Source organism: Pteropus medius, unplaced genomic scaffold (assembly GCF_902729225.1).
Source record: "Pteropus medius unplaced genomic scaffold, Ma_sr-lr_union100, whole genome shotgun sequence".
Lineage (NCBI taxonomy): Eukaryota > Metazoa > Chordata > Mammalia > Chiroptera > Pteropodidae > Pteropus > Pteropus medius.
In genome coordinates this window covers 13,198,494-13,209,953 of record NW_024349796.1, presented here as the reverse complement: position 1 = coordinate 13,209,953, position 11,460 = coordinate 13,198,494, and the positions used below count along the sequence as shown (strand labels likewise).

The 11,460-nt window shown below is 41.0% G+C and overlaps 1 protein-coding gene across 2 annotated transcripts in view; it reads right to left on the bottom strand.

The window, feature by feature from the left end:
• Nucleotides 1-652: 652 nt before the first annotated feature.
• SPATA17 (spermatogenesis associated 17) overlaps nucleotides 653-11,460 on the bottom strand; it is a 113,786-nt gene continuing 102,978 nt past the window's right edge. For both annotated transcript variants that reach the window (XM_039883385.1, XM_039883386.1), the window contains 2 exons: nucleotides 4,270-4,352; nucleotides 653-926 (listed from right to left, as the gene is read on the bottom strand). In XM_039883385.1, coding sequence (XP_039739319.1) covers nucleotides 4,272-4,352 — 81 coding nt within the window. In that variant the 3' untranslated portion in view covers nucleotides 653-926; nucleotides 4,270-4,271. The remainder of the gene's footprint in view (nucleotides 927-4,269; nucleotides 4,353-11,460) is intronic.

Here is an 11,460-nt window from a genome sequence, read left to right as displayed (position 1 = left end):
AGCTACAAATTAATGAGACTAGTTAAAAATAACATTCCACAGTATGTGCATTCAAATGAGCAATGTTGGTACGAGGTCAGAACCAACAAATATTCACGTGGCATCTATAAAATACCTAATAGATGGCCTACAGTTACTAAAGTATTAAAGGGCGTACTCTTGAGTTACAGTGTCACCAGTCAGACATGTGTTTCGCCTTCAGAAACCACTTACAGGTGAGTACGCCGAGCCGGGCACAACTCCGCAATCGGATGACCGCGTTGCCCTCTGCGGCGGAGACCCAGAAATGTCTTCTGTACTCCAGGTGCCTATGCTTCTGCTCCCACACCCTCTGATCCCTGCCTGTGTGTCTCAAGTTCAACGCACTGAGGGGGTTTCTAATTGTTCTGATGAGTTACTATGACCCTCGGGACAAACATTTAATGCAAAACACTCCACACCATTCATACTGCCATCTGTTCATCATTCCCGCTTATATGCTGGTTGCCCTTAACTCGGTATCCAGCTCTGGCCTCATCACTTGACTAAGGCGATAGGGTCAGAATCTGGATGCTTCAGGGAAACCATTTATGACACTTTTGGTCACCAGGGCCTGTGGTTGTGACATTCTCAGAAGTAAAAGACCCACTACTCACACACTATATAAAAGTCGTCAGGTGTAAAATATTATAGTTTATTGAATCATAAGAAGTATGACCTAAGTCCTCATTTGTATTTTCTTTCTAGAATTATAGAGCTTTTTAATAAACCAGAAACGGTTCCCATTTCTTCTTTGAACAGATGAGAGAGAGAGAGAGAGAGAGAGACACTTGTGTCAAGGTTACTCAGCCAGCCATGGAAGCAGGGTTCCAGGCAGTGGGGGGTCTTCTATTCCACAGTCACTTCACACCTTAACCTCATTTTTACATTCTGTCTTCTTTTATTTTCTAAAAACAAAACAGTAAAACAAAAGGAGATATTTTCTAAAAACAAAACGATAAAATGAGAAAAGACAAAAGAACCCAACGACACAGAAGTTCTCGAATTCTCTATTTGAATCTTCCTCCCTGAGAGCTGGCTCAGCGGACAGTCTGGGAGGCGACACCCCTGGCTGCCCCGTCCTAGCCCTGCAGGAATGACCCTGTCCTCCGATCTCCATCTGCACCACTGCGACCGCGTGTGCAGCCAGAGACGCAGTGCCCAGCCGACCCGCCTCCATCACGGAGAAACTTCTAGAGTGGAACCTCCTCCTATTGGCACGTGGGTTGTTACGTCATCTTTATTCCACGGACCAGTTCGCCAAAAGAAAAATACTAAAGATATCTAGATTTTTGTTTTGTTACGTTTTGCCAATTCGCTATGACGGAACTGAAAAGGTGCCAAGTTCACACAGTGCCAAGGTGAATGACAAGGTCTAACGATTTCTCTTGTTGAGTTAAAATGTTAATTCCCAGTGGGCACATCTATAGCTTACAGGCCTGGTTATCCTCTCCCCTCAGGCACCCCCTTGTCCCTCACACAGTGGCCAAGACCTTATTTCCTCTAAAAGAGACAATGGAATTTCATGCCTTTCCCAATTCAGGTGCTAACCAAATGTATTTTTCATTTTAGTTTTTTCTTGGCTATCTGAGTAATTCATATGCCAAATCCCAATGAAGAAAGGAAAAGGTACCCTGTCTTTCATGCATAACAAATAATTTAATTAAAACTCATCTCATCCGGCCTCAAAAATTTTCAACAGGAAGACAGCCTGGACCAAAGCACATTGCAGAGAAGAAACAGAAAACTGAGAAGCACACAGTGCAAGCAAACTACGCTGATGCCGACTACCCAGTGATTTCATCTCATCCTGCTAATTTTTCTCCCCTCTAACCTTTAAAGAGACTCTTCTGCCTCAAAGGATGAATGGAGCTAAAAAGACAGCAAAGCAATCTGACAGGGGATAGCATATTCTGGGGCAGGCAAAGCGGTCTATGGGAAACTACCGAAGGTTACCACAGTGATCAGCTACAAAGAAAAATTAAAGAAATGAAAAGGAGTCATATTATCCCGGCCAGAGAGTAGATTTTAAAGAGTGTGTGTGTGTTTAAAATCTAATTCGTTCTGAGCAGTTTCAGTGGTAAAATCTTAGTAGATTAATCAAAATGGGTAGGGGTAGGCTCTGTTTATCCTAAACTCAGACATGCTAAGGGAAAGAAAGATTAATCTGATAAAGGCGTCACTATTTCTAATCGGACTGATGGAAAAACGGAGTATGGCTCTGAGAGGCAAAGTCGCATGAATTATAGTGAAGTGATGAACTACCTTGAAGCCGAAGCAATCAAATAGATAGCTCTAAAAATTACTACGGCATCTTTATTCAACGCTTTGGTGCAAGTGTCCGCATCTTGGCCTTTTTTACAAAAAGCAGCACTTTGTCATAGTTGGTGAAATTAAATCTTAATAGGAGAGCCTCAGCTAAGGCTGCTACCCTTTACTTATCAAAATTAATTTCTTTTGAGGAAAGGGCATTCGATAATGTTTTCGATTCGCAAAATAGTGAAAGATCCAAGAGAAGAGTTAGCAAGCATGTTTTTAAAATTCTGTCACATATTCGTATCTGCACATTGTGCGATTTTTAATTAAAAGTAATGTGAAACATTTGTTACTCATCCTTGTCTTTCTTATAAATAATTTAGCAAGTAATTATTTTGTCTTCGGGAAAAAGAAGATAATTCTCTCTAAATTATTATGATTGAACAGAATAAAGTCAAGCTGTTTACGTAATTGGTAGCGAAGAACAAGTAATCCCTATCGCATTATTTTGTTTCGACGCTTGCTTTTGTCTGATGAGATAAAAATTTCAAAAAATGGGGATACAAAGATATTTCTCCCAAAAAGGTACCTATGATCTTACTACCCAGAAATAGCTACCATGAGCATTTTTTACAATCCACAAATGTATACGTATACACGTACTATACAAGCACCTGCAAGTGTTTTTTATAAAAGCACACACATTATGCAATGTGTGTGTACACACACACGCAGAGATTTTTTGATAGACTTAAGCTATGCAGGATTTTTGCATCCAGCCTTCTTTTCTTAGAAAGATATTCGAGTATTTTCATAGTTAATAGGTGAAGATCTATGTTAACCTGTTTAACGTCCTTGTAATATTGCCTTGTACGTCTTTTATCCTTTATTTATCTTAGCATATAACAAGCGCTCACGTTGTTTTCAACCTCGACACCATTATAAACAGAATATACCTTTGAATTAAAACCTATTTAAAATCACACACAAATATGAAAATTTTTTATCTAGACTACTTTACATTATGAGTTACAAATACTAGATACATGCTCCAATGGGTCATAATACTTTATAAACCTTGAAACTGCAATTCCACTAGCATTATAGACATGTGTGTTTCTATTAGTTCAGAATATTTCATATTTCCCTTCGTGCATTCCTTTGGAGTCATTAAAAGACAGATATCGGGATCTGCATTTAACATACTGACTTCCACGTTGAAGCACCCGAAGTAATGAGTGAAGGAGAGGAGACTGACATTAAATCTAGACAACACAAGCTGCTTCTGTGTCCCTTCCGAGGGACCTGAGCTAGCTTTCCCTGGGTCTGGGGTGTGGAGGATGCCAGGAGAATTCTAACCAGCATGATTTGCTCATTTCCGCCTCTTTTCCGTTAACTGTAGTGACCTGTGCTCTCTTCATCCAACGCCTCCTCTAACTGGGCTGAAAATGCCAAAATATCTCCTAGATGCCTTACTTTGATCGTAAGCATTTCTCGGTTTTTAAACACCTTAGCAGTAACACTCATTGAGAGCTAGCTTATTCTGAGATCTCGAATTTTATGTGGGTCTTTGCTCTTCCCTACAGTGTAAACGCTGGCAATCGGAGACCCCGGACACTATTTATTCAGAAACCCTTAAAGAGGTCTCGTACTTGGAATAACACACATAATGAATACCGTATTTTAAACTATACTGTATCAACACAGTATTGAGAAATGTTTTAGCTTTTGGACACTGATGATATTTTTTCATTTGAGTGTGTAAAACTATTTTTCTATTGTATCAATTGATTTAAAGAGAAAGGGTCTATTTTAGAAAAGAGATTTGAAAAACAAAGCCCATGTGTTTGAATGTTGAAAGCCATTAGGCTAGAATGAAAGGTTATGCATAAAGGTTATTCTTGCATGGTTTTTAAAATGCTAGACAGTTAAGTCACTCTCGTTTGATTTGTTACTTAAAATGGTTTTGAAGTATTTCTTAGCAAAAATGCATACCTTTATAAAATTTGTCCAGCTTTTGAATACATTTTTCCATAGTTCGAGAAGAGATCGATTGGTGGCAATACAGTTTGGAAATTCTAGGAGGAAAAAGAGCAAAGATTACCACAAAGATCTTAATGACTTTGCATTATTATTAATGACTGTTACTATTTTGTTACAATTTACATTATACTAAACTGCTGAATATGTAGATTTTAATTGTCCTTCCAATTTTCCATCATATTCTCAAATAAAACAACATTCACAGGTAAGTTTTAACAGTTGAATCAGAGAGATTGAAACTTTATTTTTTAGGCGAGGCAATCCTTGGTTGACCTCATAGATTGCAAGGACCTTGTCAGTTTATAATCCCTTATTTTTTAAATTATTTTTTATGCCTACAGCACCTGGTCTTCCTAGGTGGTCTCCCATCCAAGTACTAACCAGGCCCGATCCTGCTTAGCTTCCAACATCAACAAGACGCTCTGACCAATGCAATGATTGGACAAAGCCACTTGTCTTCAACGGGCTCACAGTCTGTTTTTAACCTTGATCTCTAAGGCCCCAAGTGACCCTTCTCCCCCTGGGTCCCTTTCGGACATTTCCGCGTCATGTAATCATCTCTAGAAACACCTGTTTACCGAGCATGTCTTCTCTCGGAGCCTATAAAGGCCCCTAGCTGGACGGCTTTGCGCCCAGTCATTCCTACGCTTCCTTCCCTCCTACACCACGTGGCTGTCGCGCGAGGCCCTGCCCGGCCACCTGCAGATGACACACCAGCCTTGAAACTTCCTATCGCGTTCACTGGCCCTATTTTCTTGGCAGCAATGGCCGCTCTTTGATCTTTTATATTTATTGATTTTGTGTCCCCCATAAGATTATGAGCTTTGTTTTGTGCAAAGTAAATATTTGTTGACTGCATGGATGGTAGAGGAAAGGTGACATACTCAGATAACTACGACAGAGGCCAACCGTGGTGAGTACCACAGAACTGATTCAAAGGCATGGACGAAGAGCTCAGAGGGAGGCTGGGTCATTTTTGTTGGGTCACGTCTTCAGCATTTGAAGACAGACGTGAATGCTTTCGTGCAGATTAAACAGGCAAAGTCACTACAGAGGTAAAGTACTAAATTATTAGCAGACACTGTTAATAAATGGTCAGACTATATAAAGGTGTATGTTTCTCCTTATAAAGGAGGCCTATCTTTAATGAAGATAATTTTGGATAATTTTTTTTTTCCTTAAGAAACCTTGGGAAGAAGGACATCTGCCCTGGGCTCACCTCTTGAGGGAGGTCCCATTGTTACAAACACATCAGATAAATGCATTAAAGGACACGCAGGTACTTGTCACTCGGGATTGGCTCAGGTATGATGGAGCCCCCAACCCTCAATATCTGCCTTTATACTAATGCTGGTCGGGCCCCAGGGGCACTGCTTTCAAGTACAAAGAAAATCTGAGTGACAAAAGTGCTCAGATAAAAGACAAACTGATTTGAGTATAACCCTTCCTCTTGGATGGCATTGAAATGACAGAACTTGATGTAATGAAGCATCATTTGTCTGTGGTGCTGAACATCCATGGTCTCGCTTCCTTTTAGTTCCAAATTGTGATTCTAGGGTTACTCAGGAATCTACGCAGAATTTGCAGCAGTTACATGTGGCCTTTCAGGAACATTGTGCAATTTTAAAGAATTCACATCACTCTTAAATTTCAGTGTATGAATCTTAAGCATATGTGTGATGCATGATAGCGATTATTTTATGTTGGCACTTGATGAACCTAGAACTGTGAATAGTTTTAGTTTAAAAAAATACACATAACAATAATTAATTTAATTTTCAAAAAAGGTAAATGAAATGGTTAGTTTTATTTAAACCACCTTAGTTTAAGTTTTTGATATTTATTAATTATATTTAGTTTTCATTTTAATAGATCATTTTGAATATTTAAAGTAAGTTATTTTTTAAAATGTATATTTCAATTTTTGTTTTTTACATTTACTTCAAATTACTTTGGATAAAAATATATTCAGATCATATATTTAAATTCATTGAATGATTACAGTAGAAAAGGAAGATCTAAAATCAAGAATCTGAGCTTCCATTTTAGGAAACTAGAAAAAAAGCAAATGAAATCCAAGTGAAAAGAAGAAATAATAAAATCAGAGCAAAAGTCACGAAATTGAAAACAGGAAATGAATAGAGAAAATCAACAAAACTAAAAGCTGGTTCTTTGAAAAGATGAATAAAATTAATAAACACTGAGCCAGTGTAACTAAGAAAAAGGGGAGAAGACTCAAATTACTAATAATTACTAAAAAAGATGGGACATTACTACTGATACCATGGACATTAAAAGATTATAAATAGAGAAGTATTAGGAACAGTTGACCATGAATTTGATAGCTGAGATGAAATGGACCGATTCCTTAAAAGAAGCAATCTACCAAAACTCACACAAGGAGAAACAATATGAATAGGCCTACGCGTATTTTAAAAATTGAACTGATAATTAATAACCTTCCCAAACAGGTCTAGATGATTTCATTGGTGCATTCTACCAAACCAACCACCCACACTCTCTCTCTCTCTCTCTCTCACACACACACACACAACACACACACACCCAGATGATACGATTCTCTATAACTCATTCTGTTTCATCAAAGATAAAATGGAGATATTGACCTCACAGGGTTGTTGTGAGGATTAAACAGGAAGAAACGTCCGTCACCAGCGCTAGTATATTCTTCTCTCTTTCCTTCAATGGTAAAAGTCTATTCATAGTCTACCTACCATGTTCTTTCAAAAATCAAATTAAATAAATTTCATTCATACCTGTGAAGCAGGTGAGACTACTTATGGTGAATCAATGTAGTGAAACAAGGACCCAAAGGCTTTTGATCACATCCTCCATTGGCAAAAGTATTTTGAACATGCGCTCTCAACATATGTCTAAGTTATTTGTGCTAAATTATATATGTGTAACACTGTGGTAGTATAATTTAATGTTAAATAGATCTGTAAATGAGATAAAAATAGAAACGGAAGTCTAATATTTTATGCCTACATTCCTGTGTATCCTCCTGTATGCTTAATTTTGAACCCCTCCAATATAGTAAATGAAGACTCACTTAATTCCAGGTTATGAATTAATCTGCGCATCTCATTAATATCTGATCATCTACAGTATATTAGGGGTGCTCCTGACGAAGGGTACCCAAACTCAGTCCCGTCTCCCACGAGTGGGAGCGTCGCACGGCAGGCACTGACAGTCGTGTAGATAAACGAGGATTGCCTCTTCAAGTACCTACACTCCACATCCCAGGAAGAAAACCAGAATTTTTTATACCACTGTTATTTTTTAATTTAAAACCTCCCATTCTTACTTGGCCCCAGGCAACCAATAACTGTTACTTACCTCTGATACAGAAGAGGCGAATATGCCATTTAGACAGCTTTAGTTTTGGGAAAAAATCTGTTGCTGATTCTTATTGGTTTAAAATTTGCCCGTAATATATAAAACCGGCCACCCCGCCATGGGAGGCTATTGATGAGCTCAAAAAACCACCTGCACAACACTTGCGCAGTGTCACTTTTTAAAGGAGGGGTTGGGGACTGCTTTTCTGAAAAATAGCCTCACGAAGACAAAACACTAGGGATGGTAATTCTAATTCTTGCCACAGCCCTTGCTTGCCAGAGCAGACAGCTTTTGCTGTTAGGATGCCCAGCCAAACACAAATAATCCACTGCCAGAATGAGCTCCTTGGGACAATTTAGGCATCTTTGGAAGCGAACGGCTCTTTGAGCTGGAATGCAGCCCAGGTCCATTTTCAAACCCAAGTCAAAATGACAAAGAGCAAATTTCCTGGGCCAGTCACCCCCGAAGTGTAAGATCACTTTAGGTTGGCAGATGCACTGCTTCTCTAGTTATTTAAGGCTTTGGTATACACATTACTACTTTTATTTCAATGTGGGTATTTCCAAATTCTAAAGTTATATATTTGAGTTTTTATTGGTTTCCCCCCTCCCCCACATTTTTACATATCTTGCCTTCTTATTAGTTTCATCGGTCTTTCTCTTGTTTAGTTCATGTCCCTCCCCCATCTTTAAAACTCTGGCTATAAACGCACAGATGGGAAATAGCAGGCCAGACATGTAAGCTGAAACGTGTAAACTTATTGTATTATGGTGTTTTTGTATTACGGCCATAATAAAAAAGAAACAAGATATAAAGATATATCAGAAGAAATAGATGTAGATATAGAAATAGAGAGATACATGTGACACATGGCCTTCACTGTTTAATTTCAACTACAGACAAGAAGAATGGCATCTAAATAAAAGTCGCAGAAGTGGAACATCCAACGAGCTACAACGTGCAGTTGGAATGACCTGCATCCTGTTGGTTGATTCGACAGCAGAGCTAAAGACAGCAGGATAAGAGTTGCCTGTAACGTTATTTTCGTATACGGTGACGGCCCGTTTCAAATGCCGAGAGAGGGAGATGCCAGGAGAAACTGGCATGAACGGGAAAGTTCGGCTTGTGGATGGTTAGTGGACTGGAAAAACGCTGCAAAAATGTTCAGAGAGAACGTGGTTTAAGGGGAATCACTTAGAATACGAACAACAGCTGAAACCAGGATTGTCGTGTTCCAAAATAGCAAGTGTTTCTTATGGGAAAGAGAACGCCTCAAGCGATCCGGTCCTCCAGGAAACCACGGAGCGGGATTGATGGCTCAAAGGTCGCACCGAGCTCTCCACGGTACTCCCGGGTTTAGCACAGTGTCTCACACAGAGTAGAGGCTCGATAGATATTATCAAGGGAATGACTGAATTATGAGTAAACGGTTGGCCCTGGGGACACCGTGCACCTGTTCGAAGTCTCAGTCTGAGCCTTCCAGAATAGCAAACCTTTACTCTGTCATTCAGCCCTGTCACCCCGGAAACCACACGGAGGAGATGGGAACTGTGTGGCATGCCCGTCATCACCGAGAGGTCCTTGCAGAGCCCACCCCACACTCTGAAACCACTTTTCCAGCTGTGCCCGGTTCCCTCTGAGCCTCCAGTAACTTCAGGCCAGAAGTTTGGGGGACAGAAGGGATGGGGATGGAGAGGGAGGGAGGGAGCAGGGAGGGAGAGGAAGGGGGATCTATCTGTGAGTTCGATGAGCAATGGAGAGGGCTCTCTTCGTCTTATCTGTTGTATTGCCAGTTACCAACACAGTGCCTGCCACACATCAGGACTCGACAAGTCCTGGCTGAGTAGAAACACAGGATTTCGCACTGAGACTCTGTTTTGCAAGGATGAGAACGCCCAGATTCATCAGTAAATAGGCTGTTCAATAACGACTTTAAAAACCCCTGCTACCGTTGAGCCTCATTATTCGGATTCCTTATTTGCAAGTTCATCCACTTGCTAAAATTTATTTGCCACCCAAAATCAATACTCACAGAGCTTGCAGAGCGAATCAGAGATCTGAGCGGAGTGGAGAAAAATTTGAGTCACCAGATACACACAGCTGTGGCCTGCCTTCTCGTGCTCTATTCAGTGACACCTTTTCCACGTTTTCGTTCTTTTTGTCGGTGATTTCACTGTTTACAGTGGACCGCAAGCATAGTGCTGAAGTGCTGTCTAGTGCTCTTGAGAACGAGAAGGCTGCTGTGTGCATGTGTGAGAGGAGCTTCGCTCAGGCAGGAGTAATAGGGCTATTCGATGCTAATGAATCAACGATATATATGTGTATACATGAGGATAAGAACTCTTTAAGCAGAGACACACATAAAGCAATGTTACGCATCGTGTAGCTGATCAGAGACTTGCAGGAACCCAAGCCTGTGTTTCCCCTGGTTGCAATGGCTCAGCATGTGCTAAGTCGGTGTGCGCAGTGACTGCATCAGCTACTGCAAATTCAAGGACAGACCGCGCATCTGCAGGAGAATCGAGCTCCATCACGACATGCTCCGCCAGCATAGCACAGGCAGCACGCCCCCTCGGGCACGAGTAACACGAACAGACGAATGGATGAGAATATGAGCACGTGTAATGAACTTACGGAGTCAATATTGTTTACTTCTCTGTATGGGTGGTTCGCAAATAATTCTTCATGAATACGAACCATATAGAGATGATAACCTAAAATATTATTTTATAAGAGTTGTCATTTTAGTATGATTTCTCTAAGATTGAAAATACGATAAGGTATAATTGAAGATTTAATAGACTTCTCATAATCCCCTACTAAACCTAGCTTTTCATATTATCATCAGGAATTGTTTAATTTCTTTCTGCTCTTTTTGGAAGGCAGCTATGCTCACCACTATACCACCGACACCGCCTCTTTCTGCTCATTTTGAAGAACTGGTTTTCAAAAATTCGTTCTTGCTTCCTTTCCATTCCTTTCCCTTCCCTTCTATCTTTCCTTTCTTCCAAAAAAAAAAAAAAAAAATCAATCCAGGGCCCGCTTATGCCAAGCGCTCTTCTAGGACCCAGAAATGAGTAAGTTCGGCACAAATTCCTGTCTTTATGGAACTTAAATTTCTAGTGATCAGACACAGACAATAAGCAAATGTCAAGTAATAGCAAGTGCTATGAAGAAAAATAAGGCAGGGTGAAGGAGAAGGGCCGAGGGAAATCGGGACGGGCTTGTGGTTTCAAACCGGGCGGTCAGGACAGGTGGCCGAGGTGACATCTGTGCACACGTGTCTCCACGCAAACAGAACTACATTTTTGTCACTACACCACGACTGTCATTTCAAGTAACCGAAACCCACTCAGCGACTCTACAGAGATGGATCGATCTGCTCTCAGATTTTTGGAGGGCAAACTTTTCCAACGTCTGGAAGCGCTCGGCGCACGTGGCCCTCGTGGGGCGGAAGGCGGGCGAGCCTCGAGCGATCAGAAACGGCGGCTTGCTTCTCCGCAGGCAGCATGGACGGGGCACCACGGCCTTGCTGTATGTGAACAGAGCTCCGTTAATTTCACTTCCTCCGACGGGCGCCATCATATACTGATGCTGTCATCACACGCATGTGCTGACGCCTCCCAGTCCCCGAGGCAGGGGTGTGCGATGGTCCGGCAAGTGATGGGGCCTCGCCCCTAACTTCTAGTTCCCCCTAGGGCATTTGCATCCCTCATGCAGCTTGGCCCACGAGTGACATTGGGAGAAGTGAAGAGGACCATTAAGAACAGTTACCTGTTTCTT